Source organism: Mercenaria mercenaria, chromosome 1 (assembly GCF_021730395.1).
Source record: "Mercenaria mercenaria strain notata chromosome 1, MADL_Memer_1, whole genome shotgun sequence".
Classification (NCBI taxonomy): domain Eukaryota; kingdom Metazoa; phylum Mollusca; class Bivalvia; order Venerida; family Veneridae; genus Mercenaria; species Mercenaria mercenaria.
In genome coordinates, this window is record NC_069361.1 from 43,978,344 (window position 1) to 43,996,641 (window position 18,298).

General features: G+C 34.1%; 1 protein-coding gene across 1 annotated transcript; it reads left to right on the forward strand.

Moving 5' to 3' along the window:
• The first annotated feature begins 16,788 nt into the window (after nucleotides 1–16,788).
• On the forward strand, nucleotides 16,789–17,925 carry LOC128557111 (uncharacterized). Its single transcript, XM_053543844.1, has one exon. The coding sequence runs from the start codon at nucleotides 16,789–16,791 to the stop codon at nucleotides 17,923–17,925; it is 1,137 nt and encodes a 378-aa protein (XP_053399819.1).
• Nucleotides 17,926–18,298: the final 373 nt, after the last annotated feature.

Genomic DNA, 18,298 nt, shown 5'->3' on the forward strand with positions numbered 1-18,298 from the left:
AGGTTCTGAAAGAAACCTGACTAAGATGATATAACAATGTTTGTTTGATAGTTTGTTGGTTTGTTTTACTTCAAAATACACAACTGTCACACTGGTGAATTCACCTAACCATTGTTTGGTGAATTATGCCTAAGTACTAACTTGGTCTCCACAAATATCTATGGGATTTTCACGGTCGAAAGGTTATGGTCGTTGACTTAGACTCACTTGCCCTTGACCTTTGTTGGTTTGAAACTTCGCTTGAGGTTAAGAATTATTTGATGTGAAAAAAGCTGTTAAGCTGGCTTACAGCAAGTAAACGGCTCTACCTAGGTGCCCTCCGTGGAGAAATAAGACCAACAACTCCATATGACTGGAATGTGGAGGACACTGTTAGGTTTCAAATCATAACGGACAGCGCTCCTGAGGATTTAAGTAATGAACTTTTGTTGCAAAGTATTGTGCTCTTCTTTCTGATCTAAGCATACATATATTATAATAAATTAACTTAAAAATCCATATTTTTTACTGCCACCATTAATTCGCGTTTTGATTGAATCAACATGTCTATATGCTATTCTATTTTTCTCAGAATTATTATAGATTTATGATTAAAGTCCAGTTTCCATTTAAACTGATTACGTTGTAATTCGTGATGATAAATTTCTTAATTAAACACAGATCTCGTTATATTTAATCTTGATTTATCACAGTGATAAATCACGAACTAATTCACGTTTTCAGTGCAAACATCTTCTATAGTCACGTGACCTGTGAATCTTGAGCTGTCATCTTCTTCTAAAATCTTCTCAGATAAATCTTCTCTTGGTCTGGCTGTCTTTGAAATTAAGATCTACAGCAATGATGAATTTTACTACCTAACTCTTTCATATCTTGTCTAACGTTGGCTACTACCAAGACATATAGGACAAAGTTCAGCCCAGGACTTAACCCTTACCCTGCTAAATTTCTATAATGAACTTGTCCATCTTTCAATTAGGACAGTACCATTTGACTGTTAAAAGGGGTGATTAATAAAAAGAAACTGACTGAATGGCGAACAGTGCAGATCATGATCAGACTGCAAGGAAGTGCAGGCTGATCATGCTCTACACAGTCACAAAGGCAGAATCAGCCGTGTTCATCATGATAAGCGCTAAGTGATAGAAAAATGAAAGAAAATACATTCAACTTCGAATAGAAGAATCTCCAACATTGAGACAATAGCACCAGGAGCGGATAAAATACAGTGTAAGCACATGTACACGGTTACAACAGTTGTTGTTATGTATTTTGTCTGTACTATGTCGCGAAACAGTATAGGTAAGAACTCTTTCTTACACAAACCTTTACCAGGCTACATGCTGCTAAAGAAACTAGAGAACAATCTATATTAATTTGAGCGTATAATGTCAATTTCTTTAGTGCCGGTACATACACTTATTGTTTCGTTGACGTGTTTACTTTCAGGAAAAAAATCAATACTTGTTGAGATCGAGTCAACACAATTTTAACAGAAACCACGCATCTTTTACTTCCATATTGATAAACAGACTTGTAAAATGTGATTTTGAGGGCGGGGTGGGGTAGGGGTAGACACTTTTCGGAAACAGAGGAAAAATTAATGCTATTGTAAAAGCTTGCTACATTGTATGGTAACTACACCGGTAACCGTATGTTTGGACCTGTGCAACATGACCTGTCCCGAGGAAAAATATCAAAAACATAACGTAAGTTTTTATAATTTCTATGATTAAACACATTTTTACATAAAGATTTATCACGTTTTCAGTTTTCAACCTAAGGTTCAAGTTATTCGATGTAAAAAGATCAGATCATTCCAGTTTTAATTACTAAGTGATAAAAACATGCAGATTATGGGAATCAACAAGCGAAAACGAAACGTTTAAATCATGTAAAGTATTTATAAGCTTTGACCCTTTTAGGAATTTAGGAGAGATGTCTCATCCAATCAGGTTGCACTTAAGAATTTTCTAAGCTAATCAGAGTTGGGCAGGAACTCTCTTCCTAAAATACGCTAAGCGGAATTACCAAGTAAAATTACGAATTACGACATACAACAAACTGTGAGCAATAATACACAAAGACAATATATCTCTTATGGTATTAAATCAAATGATGAATAACATTTGGGTAGATAAACTGTAACTGATGCAATAAAATAGAGAATTCCGGTGATTTAAAGTTCCAAATTTACACCGAGAAAGACCTAACAAATAGTGCGGACTTCTTTCACAAAATGAACAATAATGTAAAGTTTTAGTGACAGTTAATGAATAAAATATGTTTCTAACATCCTATCAATGCACATTACACTAAATGATACAAATATGCTGCATTAATATATGAAAATGAATGTATTTCTACACGCTGCAGTAAACAACATAACAGCCTCCATAAATTTCAGCAACAGTTTTAGGAACTTGACATTCACACAAAATACAGATGAATGGATGGAGTAAAAGTGATAAATGATAACAATTTAGTTAAAGTTTAATGTACTCCTTGGAAATATGAAATAACAAATAGATACATGCATAAACATGGGAGAAAACGTGCAAGATAGTAATTGACATTGCATAATAAACAAAGGTAATCGTCATTCTTCATAAATACAAACATCATGATCAGTAAATTTAAATGAAATAAATAATAGCATTTAGCATTGATATAGAATACATATATATATCCTACAGTGTGTACTTCATTAGCATTTAGGTGCATCACTGACAGAACAAATTTCAATAGTCTTCAGCATTGACAGTATGTGTTTCAATAGCCCTTGCATTTAGAGCGACAATGTATGTTTGAAAGGTTTTCCAGTTTGCCCGTGAGCATGTAATTCAGGAGCCTCCAGATCCAACAATATAGTCTGTATTTTAATACGAAAAGAAAACAACATAAAAACAACAAATTTGTATAGATATGTTATATTTCAACATATTTCATATATAGTCCGAGAGCTTGTATTTAAACGCCCTCAGATTTATTTTTGAAAACTAGATCTGGTAAGGCAATATTCAATGGCGTGCATATTTGGCCCAACAGTAGTCTTTTCATCACATATATTAAGATTTAGCCAAACAACATTTATTCCTAAAGTCATTATATTTCAACAATATTAAGCTACTTAAACCTTTTTTATATTTTTGATTATTAATCGCAGAACAAATATTTGATCCTGGATTTCGATGTCTCTTTGTCGTCTGCTTCTAACCGATTTGTCTTGTTTTCTTATAAAAACGAGACAACAGTATTCACATTTTATCAAATTCAGCATATTTACAATAGCCTTATAACATTTGGCATATCTCAGATATAAATAAAACTACACAAGAACTTAGAATTAATTAGATGTAAGGCACCTATACACTGGAACCTTTTTCAATTTAGACTATCCTCGGTGAAGCAGTCCTCTGGTTGTATGCGATTCACTAAATTAGAAAAAAAATAAAGGTAGACGTGCAGATAAAGTCATTATTTGTGATAAGTCCAGCTTTTTTGTTGGTTTTTTGTTGTTGTTGTTGTTGTTGTTTTTGTTTTTGTTTTGTTGTTTGCATCATTTCTTTAACGACGATATTTTTAATTTCACTCTGATTAAAGAACACATTTATATCATTTATAAAGCATATATGCGCCATATACCATTCATGGCCATACCCTCACTGTAGCCAAGACAGGGAGATACCTAGGTACGACACTATCAGAAGACCTCTCCTGGAAGCCCCATGTGGAAGCATCTACAAAGAAAGCCAACAACAGCGTTGCATTCCTTAGAAGGAACCTCACTAGTTGCCCGGTGCAGACGAAGGAGATGGCGTCCGCCCAATCTTGCAGTATGCCTAGTTACTAATTTTGCCGCTGTTTTTTTTAAATCGCTGTAATTAACTAGGCTTATGATAAGAAACGGGAGCTATGATTAGACAGTTTCGGTAAAATTTGTAATACATGTACGTGTTATTTTATCAATGGACCGTATATAACAGGGAATGACAGCAGTCATTAGCAAGACGCAAAATCATCAGCCATTTTAAAAGAAAACAAGAATAAATTTATTAATGACTGATAATATCATCATTTCGTTGGCCGATGAGTTAGCGTCCGACCATACACGTCTGTCATACCCACTTCAACTAAATTATCAGTATAAATGAAAACTACAACACAGTTTAGTGGGAAAAGACCGCGACTTTATTTAAAGATTTCTCATGGCAACTGGCAAGGTGAGATAATGTTTAAAATGCACATACTATACAAACAGCTAAAGATGTATATTGAAAATAACCTAATTTCATTTGCCCCAGCGACACTGCAAAGGTACACACAAAATACATTAAATAAATAAGATAAAATTTGAATCAATTGAAAGAACAATTATCCCCAGCGATGGCTGCAAAAGTGGGAAAATACTAACTGTATAAAGTTACTACATACCAAAAGTATCTTTCTTATAACAGAAACCAGTAATCAACAATTTTACATTCTGATAATAGAAAAGCAAACATGCGGCATCAAAAATGTAAATGTTATTCAAATAAGTACAAATGCTTCACGAGATGCCGTCATATCAATTAATATGCATGCCACAATCGAATCTGTATATTAAATAATACAGTTAAAGCTTCTACATTTTGTCACGTTGGACAAATTCGATTGTATATTTCTCAAACGGAATACGAGCCGCCCACGAAAAAAAAACCCTCCCCGATTTGAACTAGGACAGGAGGAAACGTGTTTCCGTAGCCTATGTATAACACATTGAAATGCTCAGACTATTCCTCGAAATACTGAAAAACGGAACGAATTCAAGCATGCTAAAAATATACCAATACTCTATGACTTATCATTTTCCTGTAACTATTTCGTATAGTTGCCATGAACAGTCTCCGGATTTAGTTTGCAAATCCGGAATTTTCGCAAACTCAGCTACCTTTTATCTTTGACTTTTATGTGATCTTTTGACACCTAACAATAGTTCGGGTCTCATAGAGAAATAACTGGCCATTTCCTTTCAAATATCTCAAACAACGAACTCTTGGGACGGCTTCAAAGTTGGTCCTCCCATGGGAGTATTTTTTTCTCCCGCGGGGTTTTCGCTATCCCATGGGAGGTCCAATCGGAGGTTTTCTCCCACTTTAAGAATTGCGGGAGAAATACCCATTGGGTTTTAACAAAATTTCTGAAATTCATTATTTATCGCTGGTAAGTATTTCTTAGTCTTTACTGTCGTGTTGTTTCTATATTAGACCTGAAAATAAGCGTTCTAAAAATCTCCCACTGGAGGTTTCCTCCCACATATGATACTGGCGAACTCCAGCGGGAGAGTTCACCTGCGGGAGAATTTCTCCTGTTTTGAAAATGGGGTTATTCTCCTGTTTTGATAATGGGGTTATTCCCCCATTCATTCTTACTTTCATATATAGAATCTGTTTTTGGTAGTTTACGCAACAATTTGTAATTACAACTGATTCTTTAAATAATAATTATAACAACAACAACAAGTTAATAAGTAATAATAATAATAATAATAATAGATAAATAATAATAACAACAACAATGATAATAATAATAATAACAAGAACTCTAAATGCTTATTTTCGTGTAAAGTTATTTAGGCTTATAAGGGATCTTACCTCAATTAAATGTATGCTAGCTATCTTCTATTAGAGGTAATAAATATGTTAACGCGCACCGAAATAGCCTGCGGGCGGGTTTTACAGCTTCTACAGGAATTCACCCGTGACGTTTTTCTCTTGTTACCTGTATGGTCAAAATTAAGATTTGCATTAGTGGTTCTTTATGTCAGATTGTTTCAACGCTTTTGCTGAATACTTTGTGCAGCCGCATCGTTTTATCTGACTGAATTTAGCGGGGTTTTTTTGGCAGTCGGCTATTAATTTTCCGTCTGCTTTTCAAGTTTAAATCTTGTTTCATTGTTTACGATTTTTTTTTTATTTCGCACAGTAATACATCTAAGTTAAGTTAAATTTGAGTTGATATTGATAAAATTATAATTAATTAGCAAAAAGTGAAACATTAAATGCAATTTCAAAAATTCATCGAGTCGCCAGTGGGGGGTTTCTTCCCATAACGAAAATGGGAGTTTTTTTTCAAAAGTCGTTTTTCAACGCGAAATCATGTCAGAACAGTTTTTTATTGTATAAATTATTAATTTGAGTTAAAATATTTTGATTTGAAAATTTTAGAAAAAAACCACGGTCTTTTTCTCCCGTAATTGGTAAAGTGGGAGAAATCCACCCATGGGACCTCCCATGGGTTAGCAAAAACCCCATGGGAGGAAAAAATACTCCCATGGGAGGACCAACTTTGAAAACCTCCCATGAATTCATTCTTTAACATATAAAGAAGAAAACGACCAATTATTACTCTATGGGACTAGAACTATCGTTTAATGTCAAAAAATCAGAGAAAAGTCAAAGGCAAAAGGTAGCTGAGTTTGCGAAAATTCCGGATTTGCAAACTAAATCCGGAGACTGTTCATGCCTAACTTTGCAAACTTGTGGGAGCAGAAGAACACCAAAGTACATGTAAGTGCATTTTATATACACTGTATATAAAAGTGTTATGAATTAATTTGAAATAACAGTGTTCGTCATAATTAAATGCACCGTATGATGGAAAGATGCAGGGGACAGAGATATACAAATAATATTGGTACACTTTACTCATGGCACCGACCATTTATGCAACTAAGGTCCTGAAGATACCCAGATCCAGATGTATATAGCAGACCAGCCATTGAGTAAAGTAACTGAAAAACTGAAATCATGTCGAGTCGCCAGACTACCAAATCCTACTGCCTTTAACTTATGACGTCATCTAATGACACAAAATGAGGTGCAACTTCGACAACAGGCAATGAGACAGCGACCTAGGCAGCACACCCGACTAGTTATAATGAACTCACATTTAAACAGTATTCTACAAATGCCTTGGCCCTCGGTCCCCGACCGAATTATTTAGTGGCTTCTAGCCAATTTCGACCGAGAGATCGTAAGCATTCATTAAAACACAAGTGCAGACCCACAATTAAGACCTATACGCCGACAAACTATGACAAGACTTCTGCCAATGCTGGTTAGGCACATGACATTTTCGTCGAACAAATATAAACCATGGTCGGTGGTCGACAGTTTTTCAAAGTGGCGTACCCTTAACCAAGGCTAATAGGCTATTTCCTTCACTACACAGAACACTTATTCAATTTACTTGATGCCATTCTGAATTAAAATATTACTTCCGAGTAATACTATTACTTTAAAATTAATGCATATGGCCTTGGTACTCTTTTACTCCCATCGTGCATTTCAAATTAGAATCAATATTCAATGAAAACGTTATAAAGCCGCGACAAATAATAACGTTAACATGTATAAATATATACATAAATTCAGTGAAAGTCTATGTTGTTCCATTGCTGACGAGGATTGAAATGGCCATACAAACGTGGCAAATCCAAAAACGAAGTTCACGCTTTTTTCATTACAAATAGCGTTCAAAATACAAAGGGAAACAACTAGCGCACGACTAAATACTAAAATACTGTTCTCGTCGCGACCTCTTTACTGGAACAAGGGTCCATGAAAAATAAACAGGTTTATTATGCACAAAGGGCAACATAAAACCCATTATATCTGAAGAAGCTTTCGTGTGTACGGGCCCTCCGTAAGGATTTTAATCTACCCAACATACAAAACTTTTTCACCTATATAAGAATACAGTTCGGCAACAAATGGAGGTTTTAAATGAGGTCGTAGAAATTTAGCGGTGTGCCGTAACCATGGAAACGGCTACAGAAGCTGGTAATCGCGGAAACTCAAAATCTTTCTTTTGTCATATTTCAAAAAGTAATGGTATTAGAAATTTGATTTTTTCAAATTTTCTTTAAGTTATGAATACCTATTGTTTGCAGTGATTATATTCTAAATATCTTATTAAATTTCTTAATTTTCGTCAGCACGTGCATTCAGTTGTGAACCAACAAGATGCCTCTTTTAATCAGAAAATGTTTTCTGGACTTAATTACAACTATGGTTGATTTTTGGCTTGAAAATATCGTATAATACCCATTCAATTAAAATTCTAAAAGTTTTGATACGTCAGTTTAATACCATTTCATTTCGCTTCCTTTTTCAATACACATGGACAATGAAGTTAGGGAATAACTCGTTGAATCTCGGCTTGGAATATTTAACATATATAATATGAAAAAAAAAAATGATTATCAAATTAATTGTTGGAAAACATGTGAATAAATTATGTTTTTTGTTGTTTTTTGTTTTTGTTTGTTTTTTTGTGACATTGTTACCTGTCAGTATTATATAGATAACAATGCTAAATGCCAAACACCTTACGCAAAATGTTTTGAAAAACGAAATGACATTTATTAAGTACTATGGAAGGCTATGGAAAATTGGTGTGCCATGCTGCTAAATGACAAACAGTTATTACAAAATGCTATTTGCTATATGCCTAATGTCAAATATTGCCTTTGAAATGGTACATTTGTAATTATCAAACAATAAATGATAATTGTTAATTGCAAATACGAAACAATAAATGCCAAATGCGTATTGCTAAGTACTTATTCAGATAAAGAGCTGAATATATCAGTGTATAAATGCATCCTGTAAATAGTCATTGGCCTTTGTAACATAATTTTGTCTCTATTAAAATTTTAGAGTGAAAAGTTTCGATCATGTCATCTCATAACCCTCAGAACATGTTATTGCTTCAAATCAGGCTGATAGAACTTCATGTTTTCACGTGATTAAAAGTAAGAGTCATTAGAGTAAGGGATACAGATTATTAACTCACAAAGTTAAATCATTTGACGAGTAGCATTTATTATTTGGCAATAATTATAGGCATTTAGCACAAAGGATATGGCATATGGCATTTGATATGTATTGAAGGCCGGTGCGCCATGAATATAGCCAAATGTTAAATGACAATTATTTAATGCAAAATGCCAATAACTCAATGGTAAACACCCAATACTTAATGCTAAATGCCAATCACTTAATGCAAAATGCCAAATTCTTTATATAAAATGCAACATACCAAATGCGATATGCCTATGGAAGGTCAATGCACATTGGTAACAGCAAAAATGTTAATGCAAAATGGAAAATGCTATTTACGAACTGCTTAACTTCAAATATTGGCTTTCGAACGGTAATTGTCAATGATAAATGCTTTTTTGTTAAAACAATAAATGTCAAAATGCTTATTGCTAAGTTTCCATTGAAATAAAGTGCTGAATATATCAGTTATATAATCATTGCCCTCCGTTACATAACTTTTTTCTCTGTTACATATCTTAGTCTATTATATAATAAACATTTTACAGCAAAATGTTTCGGTTCCATGTCCCTGTAACATCTGCAACGTTATTGCTTTAAATTAGACAGGCAGCATGTTTATTTTTTTTTTCCAAATGAGTAAAAGTTACTTTCATTAGTCGAAGAGATAAATATCACAAAGATTGATAATTTGAGAATTACCATTTATCATTTGACTAAAAGAATTTGTTTTTATCTTCTTTTTCTCGTTCGCAACTACATTGTCAGACCAGTAGCCTTGACGAAACTTGTGGTTTGCCGCAGATCCTCAATGCCTCCATACAGGTTCTGGTGCATTGAGGTATCTATCGGCCAAGTCGCAGCTCGCTCATGGTCATGCCTTTTTACATCTACGAAGTATATGCTCCGCAGTCTGATCTTCCTAACCACATGAACAAGTTGTCGATGGTGCCAGTCTGTATTTCTTGTACATGTGAGCATTGAGCTTGTTGTGCCCCGAGCAAAGCCTGACCAACATCACTTGTTCAAGGAGATGAAAAGCATCTTTCTCTATCCTTGGTCTCGTTAGTGCCTTGATGATGGTGACTTTCTTCTTGTAACTCACAGGTTTTGTTGGTTGTTCTGACTGAGCTTCTAGATTAGCCAGTTTGTCTTCCTCTGCATTGCCTGTAAGTCCACAATGGATGTAATCCACTGAAGTGCTACTGTGCAGGTTATACTCAGAGTCTGCATTCTCCTGGCTAGCTGCGGAGCTTTATTGTTGATCAGAACTTCCATAACAGACAGTGCATATGTGAGAAAGACGACTGAGGAGCTTTCTTCTAACGAGTCTTCAACCATTGAGACGGCCTTCATGAGTGCTTCAGTCTCTGCCTTGTTATTGCTGCAATGTTTTCCTGTGGCTGCATGTAGAGTTTTTATGACATTTAGCATTTTGTATACGGCATATAGTATTTTGTATGTAGCATTTAGCATTAAGTATGTGACATTAACATTAAGCTATTGACTTTTAGCATTAACAACTTCTTTAGCATTTGGCAGTTAGCATAGCGCATCGGTCCCCACTAACTGCGCAGGGACAATGAGCCCCAGTGTTACGAAAAGAGAAGTTCGCCAAGCATGTAAGATGATGTTAGTTGATCTGTTTTTGCAATTCAAAATGTAGTTCCATGTTGTTGATGAGATCTTGTATATGAGTCAGATAAGGATGTGACAGTTATAGCTTGGGCTTAGCTGTATTGCTTATTGTATTGCGAAAAGATCTAGATCACTTTCACTGTGAATTTCCATGTCTACATGTATACGGGTTATCGCTAAATGACAAAATTCATGGGAGTACTTTCAGATGGTGATGTTTTTTCAGACAGATAATGTTTCTTTAATATATGTAACCTAACATCTCAGTATATATGTTTTTCTTTTTTGGTGAGAAGACATGTTATATTTAATGGCTATATATGTGTTTTTATATCATTGAAATGCTGTAAAGCACTGAAAACGAGGTCTCAAGATTTAACTGTTTATATGAAACAAATGAAGAATGTAATTTTGTACCATTTCGGTATTTTCACTCAAAGCAAATTGATTCTAATATAGTGTGCATATTGATAAGTACCGGAACAGTCGTACAAAGTTGCAATAAATAATAAATTCTAGCACTGAGACGTCTAGGGTTTATTCATGTTGCTCAATTTGAGTAAGTGGTAGTGCGTGGGGGTGGGGGTGTCAGGGATTTGGCCATCCACAGTTATTCATTAACACTTGAAATTCGTCCTTACACAGTCCTATACTTACGTTCTGTTTGCTTTTTAAAACGAGATTATGGTATATGTATGTTTTTCAATGTTTAGAATGTAAGTCATCATAGTAAAACGATCATTTGGATTTCATTTTGTTTTTCAATTTGTCAATAAACTGTTAAGTGTTTTGTATATAAAATAACTAGAAACATGCGACTTATTGAAGCAACGGAGCCGGAATGAAGATAACATTGCAAACTGTCACTTTAACATATGTATTTTTTCTTCGCAACCGCATGCAGAGGATATACATTGCTACTACAAATGTGCATGAAAGAAATACAGACATACTCTTTCAAAAACATCGTATTTTCCTTTTATTTTTCCATCCGGTCTATATACAAAATATATAGTACTTGATAATATACCAATGGTGATGATATCTCTGGAAAGTGTATTGCATAATACGAGATTTCAACAGAGTAACAATAAGTGACCCACCCCAAAAATAAGAAATACGCAAAACATTATTATTATTTCGCAAATTTCATCGTACATTCTTTCTACATGTACATTAGCATCATTTTGGTAGAACTGCTCTACACACTGGAAGCCTTTACTCTAGGCCTAGTTTACTCCCATAATGGTTCCGCTGAATTATGGAGAGAAGTCCGGTAATATGATTAATTATTAAAGAAATAGAAGTAACAAATCTAAAATATTTGATTTTGAACAGTAACAGTAAAAATATCAACGAAAAAGGGAATAATTTTATGCTTGCATTATAATATGTTAAGCGTATCTATACAATACTGACAGCTAACAAAAGGCAATATCACAAAAACATGTTTTCCAACAATTAATTAAATAAACTTTGTTGTTTTTGATATAATATTTATTAAATATTCCAAGCCGATATTTAACGCATTATTAATTAACTTCATTGTCCATATGTATTGAAAAAGGAAGCGAATTAATAGCCTATATGGCATGCAATCCGCTGCATTAATATATAAAATGATGTTAAACTGACGTATCAAAATTTTTAGAATTTTAACTGCATGCGTAATATACAAATTTTTTAAGCCAAAAACCAATCATAGTTGTAATTAAGTCCAGAAAACATTTTCTGATTAAAAAAAGGCACTTGTTGGTTTACAACTGAATGCACGTGCTTATTACTAAAATTGCACGTGCTGACGACAATTAAGAAATTTAATAAGATATTTAGAATATAATCACTGCAAACAATAGGTATTCATAACTTAATGAAAATTTGAAAAAAACAAGTTTCTTATACTACTACCTTTTGAAATATGACACAAGAAAGTTTTTAGAGTTTCCGCGATTACCAGCTTCTGTAGCCGTTTCCATCGTAACGGCACACCGCTAGATTTCTACGACCGATCTTAAAAGTCAGTTCTTACTTTACTTAATTGTTTTATCATAGTAAAAAAGTTTTGTATGATGGGTAAATTAAGTATGGCATATATTTTGAAAGATTCCTCGTACATTATACGTGTGAATAAAATATAAAAAAGAGGACATTGAACATTTCAAAGTCTTAGTGCAATTGCAGACAAGACACATTACTGAACACGAATCATTATTTCATGACCAAAACACTGTAAGTGGTTCAGCCCACACTTCACACCCATCCCCGCCCAGACACAACGCTCTGCCTGTTTAAATCAGTCGTTGTGTAAAACATCTGCTTCAAATGCGACACATTTCTAGTAAATTCGCTTCAATACGATGGAAGGTGGTACAAAAAGGGAGATAATTCTTAAAAATATCAAGATAGCGAGATATTTCATGTACTATTCACAATAAATCATTCTCTGGTAGTATATTTTTTGTACAGGGTTTTGTTATAAGACTTTTTTTGAAAATATTATGGTCGGCAACGAACTTTTTCTTCATTTTCACAAATTATCAATTTTCTTTTTAAATTTATAGTCACATGCACTGTGATTAGATTTGTTTCATGTGCTTAGATATTCAAGATTTGAGCTGCGCCATGAGAAAACCAACATAGTGCGTTTGCGATCAGCATGGATCAAGACCTGACTGTGCATCCTCGCAGTCTGGTCAGGATCCATGCTGTTCGCTTCCAAAGCCTATTGGAATTAGAGAAACTGTGAGCGAACAGCATGGATCTTGACCAGACTGCGCAATTGTGCAGGCTGGTCTGGATCCATGCAGGTCTTAAACGCACTATGTTGGATTTCTCATGGTGCGGCTCAAATGAAGTTTCTACAATTGTATACGTTAAGATAATTTCTAAACGTGATAAAATAGCGCATATGATTTAAGCCAATAATATATTTTTCTATTGTAGATTATTACACAACGTTTATCAAATAAGATGCTTTTACTCAATAGCGAATAACGTCAGTCAGAATTGTACTTTTGAAAAAAAGCTGTTAAGTGAATTCAAAATAATGCCAATTTAAATCGCATTAACTTAAAAGTACTGGCCTCCTGATCAGATCGTGCGACAACAACAACGAAAAAAGAAGAAGACCATGGTATCAAGAAATTAGTGATTTATTTCTTAAGATCGCTTTGAAACTTTAAAATTACTAACAGACTATATGATATAGAAATACATGAGAACTAGTTGTTCACTACTATATTTAACAAGGAAAGTTGAAAAGCGTTTGTAACGCTTTATTCAAGGGAAACTGCTTTAATGATAAATATCTATATCTAACACATGAAATACGTAATCCTCCCTGGTGGCATTAGTAAAGACAGTGGGAAAAAGAAATATTGCCGCGGGGTCGATTTGGCATTTTTTAGGATAGATAAAAAATCTCACAGAGTAGTGTTCATAATATGACCAAACTTTAATTTTATAGAATGACCATTATTAGCCAAAATCTGGAGGTCTGTGTCATTAAATAGATAATTTGGTAGAAACATGCGTTTACATCTCTATGATCGCTTTGTTTTTAGTTCTACAGTGCAATTGAAAAATGAATAAATGGTTGCACTGATCATTTACTAATCAGTTATTGATCAATAGCTGTTTAACTCTAAAGATAACCCGTGGATAAAGAAATTGCAAGCAAAAGAAGATAATATATTTCAGATGCTGATAAGCATCCTGCAAAACCAGAGATAGCAAGCCCTTCGGCATTCATTATCTTGTACACATAATTGTCATAGCAAACACCAACTGTCTCAGGTGTATCGCCATTAATTAGCAATACATACTCTCCGGGATAAAGTGTGACACCATTCTCCAAACTAACACTACCACCGCTACACGGCGATTCCTTAAGTATCACCATATCACAAAACTGAATGCGAGTCATTGCCACAGCAGGTTTGCAACCAAACGGTAATTTATACTTGTATATTACATGTTGTATATAACCAAGAGAAAACACTAGCTCGTATTCTACTTTGTCAGGTATTTCTACGCTAAAATGAACCTCACCAAGCGTCGTTCGTTTGTTGAAGCCTGCTATTTTATCTGTAAACAGCTTGTAATCGTCATACAGGGAGGTGGGTTTTCTGACATGTTTTATAAACATTACACTTATTACGAACTTGTTGTCTTCAGTCGCCAGTCCGAGTACTTCTTCAGAACATAGTTCGGCACCTGTCTCATTATTGTGCAGAACTAGATGACGGACAACAGACAAAATTTCATCATCTGATGGAAGCTTGAACTCCGCTGCTTGGTAAAGGATTTGCAGTCTATAATCGAATCGGGTACCACTTACTTCTGAAATGGCTGGCTGGCAAGAGTTGCCCACTCTGACATATGTCACTGGACATGCTTTCATAATGCATTCTCTCTGTGAAAAATGTATTTTAAATTATTAAAACAAAATGACCAGACAAAACTTACATTTACACTGTGTAGACCTAACGCAGAATCTCATGTTTTACATAATGTGTTAATTGTTCAACTTTTTTGTAAAAAAGTTCCGCATATTTAGTATATCACACTTGTTTTTATATACAAGTAAGGCAAAGCAGTTATAGCATATTAACCCTTATCATGCTGGACATGACTGATTCTTCCTTTGCGATCAGTGTAGATCATGATCAGCCTGTACATTCGTGCAGTCTGGTCATGATCTGCATTGTTCGTCATTTAGTCAGTACATTTTATGGTAAGCACCCCTTGTAGCAATTAATGGTTTTTGTCCGAATTGGAAAATGGACAAGTTCATTATAGAAATTTAGAAGGGGAAGGGTTAACACTAACAAATGAAAGGAAATTCTAAATTTCAGAAATTTTACTATTAATCAAGACGGTTTTTTCTTTAACCTTTAGCCTGCTGGCGGCAAGTGACCCTGCCTATGCGACCGGTGCAGACCACGACCGGTCATTATTCAGTCAGTAACTTTTCAGTGAACACCCCTTCGAATAACAAATGGCATTGCTCAATTTGAAAGATGGACCAGTCCATTTTAGAAATTTAACAGGCTAAAGGTTAAGAATCATCTGAAAGTAAGAGCATATAGGTAAAATTTATATTTTTTGATAAAAATTGTGTATGGTACTAATCCAATAGTTGACACCTGTTTCGAGAATCTTCTTTTTATGATAATAAATCAAAGTTTGTTGTCGAATTTTTTTGATAAATATAATTATTTCTAAAAAAGTACATAACATTGTGAGATTTACTAAAAATGTTACGATCCAAACAAAATACTGTAACATCTGGTAAATAAGCGTATACGCTTATAATAATTTTAGTGACACTTTTATGCGCCTATTTTTGATATGCGCTTATACTTAAGCCAAAACTATGCGCTTATATTTGATATGCGCTTAAAGACGAGCCGTGTGCGCCTATTTTTGATATGCTAGGAATATTGACAGTGCTTACCTTGGTTGAGAAATACGAAAGTAAAACATGGTCATGGATGTGCGCAGTGAACTACTTCCTTTTATTGCGTACAGTATTTATAAAAGAATGAAACCAGAATGAATACATAATTTGCAAATAAAGTTCAATCTCTCGAATCGGACCATTCAGTAATTGTTCAAAACTAAGACTGTAGCATTTTATCCAAATTCTTTTCACAGATTTACAAAAGAAGTGCAAACTGTTATCACCAGACAACGCAAATCACTTTTCTGGTGTTCAAACTTTTACTTCCATTTACTGAAAATATTTTCTATTCAAAAAGCATGATTATCGTAAACAATTATTTTTTATCAGACAATAGACGTTAAAATCTTTTAACACCCATCGGCTATTCAACAGGTAAGAACACTTGTTACCTGTATTTATGTAGATGGTTTACCTGCTGAATTGTTTAAGTCATCATTTGATTATATATCGCCCTTTCTGTTGAAATTATACAACAGAATGTATAATAATTGCGAGTACCCAGTTTCATGGGGAAAAAGTATTATAACTCCTATTTTTAAAAAGGGTGACCCAAATTTAGCGGGTAATTACCGCGGTGTATCTTTAATACCTATTCTGGGGAAAATTTACTCACAAATACTTCTAAACAGACTCACCAAATGGTCAATTAAGTATGACAAGTTATGTAAAAACCAGTTTGGATTCCAAAAGGGGAAATCAATTATGGATTGTATTTTTATTTTGCATTCTGTTATAAACAAGGTGTTGGATTCAGGTGGCAAGTTATATTGCTGTTTCATTGATTATGAACGTTGTTTCGATAAAGTGGACAGAAGTCTGCTGATGTATAAATTGCTTGCAGAAAATGTTCACTGCAAAATGGTTAAAGCCTTAAAGGCAATGTATTCAACTGTAAAATCATGTGTGCGATATAATCATTCGCAGTCAGATTTCTTTGAGTCACATGTCGGTTTGAAACAAGGCGACCCGTCATCTCCATTACTTTTTATGTTCTTTGTGAATGATCTAATGAATAATATAAACTCGGATTTAAATGATATATTTACTATAGAGGAAATGAAGTTATTCCTTCTACTCTATGCTGACGATCAGGCAGTATTTGCTAGGTCTCCAGACAGTCTGCAAAAGTTGTTGAATGATATTGAAAATTATTGCAATGCCTGGGGCCTTAGAATTAATACAGCAAAAACTAAAATCATGATATTTGAGAAGGGGAGATTAACACATCATGACTTTTATTTATATGGTTCTAGCTTGGAGGTAGTAAACAGTTTCAAGTATCTGGGTGTTAGCCTGTATAGAAATGGTAACTGGTATAGGAGTCAGAAAGACATAGCTAAACATGCATCATATGCATTAAATGGTTTATTCCAAATATTCAAATCAATTGAATTACCAAATTCACAAAAATGTAAGCTTTTTGATGCATTAGTGTCTTCTATTCTACATTTTGGAGGTGAACTGATTGGTTCATACCCATGCACAGACTTGGAACTTGTTCACACTAAATTTCTAAGAAGAATCTTATTAGTGAAGCGTTCAACAAATACCGCGGCTTTGTATGGTGAATTAGGTAGGGTACCGCTTGTTATTATCCGTAAGGTTAGAATGATCAAGTACTGGCTCAAAATTCTAAAGTCACCACATGATAGTTTAATATATAAAACCTATGAAATGTTAAGGTTAGATGCAAATGCGTCAAGATCTTATAATGGTAGAAACTGGGCCTTTCAGATAAAACAACTATTGCAGGAACATGGGTTCAGCAATGTTTGGGACAGCAATGTACATGAGGGTATAAATTTTCTCATGATAAGACAGAGAATATTTGATATGTATCATCAACAATGGTATGCTAGTATAAATAACTCCAGTAAACTGAAAACATACAGTGTATTTAAACACGACTTTAATTTTGAAAGTTACTTGGATAATATAGCTATACCTAAATTTAGAATAGCACTTTCAAAGTTTAGAGTTTCGATCTTCACATAAATTATCAATAGAAACTGGAAGATATTATAATATACCACAGTCTGAGCGCAAATGCCGTTGTTGCTCGATGAATGTAGTTGAAACAGAGTATCATTTTTTGCTGGTGTGTCCTTTTTATAGAGACCTTAGGAGAAGGTTTCTTCGGCCATATTTTTGTCACTGGCCAACTATGAATAAATTTGATATTTTGATGTCTTCAGAACAAAAGTTGGTTCAGTTACATTTAGCAAAATACATATACTTTGCTGGAGAAAAAAGAAAAACACTGTAACTTGAATGTTAGTGAAAATACAATTCATACATGTTTAGGGATGTGCATCACTGTGAATGTTAAAATGATCTATCAATGCCTCTGTATTAACTCTCACCAACA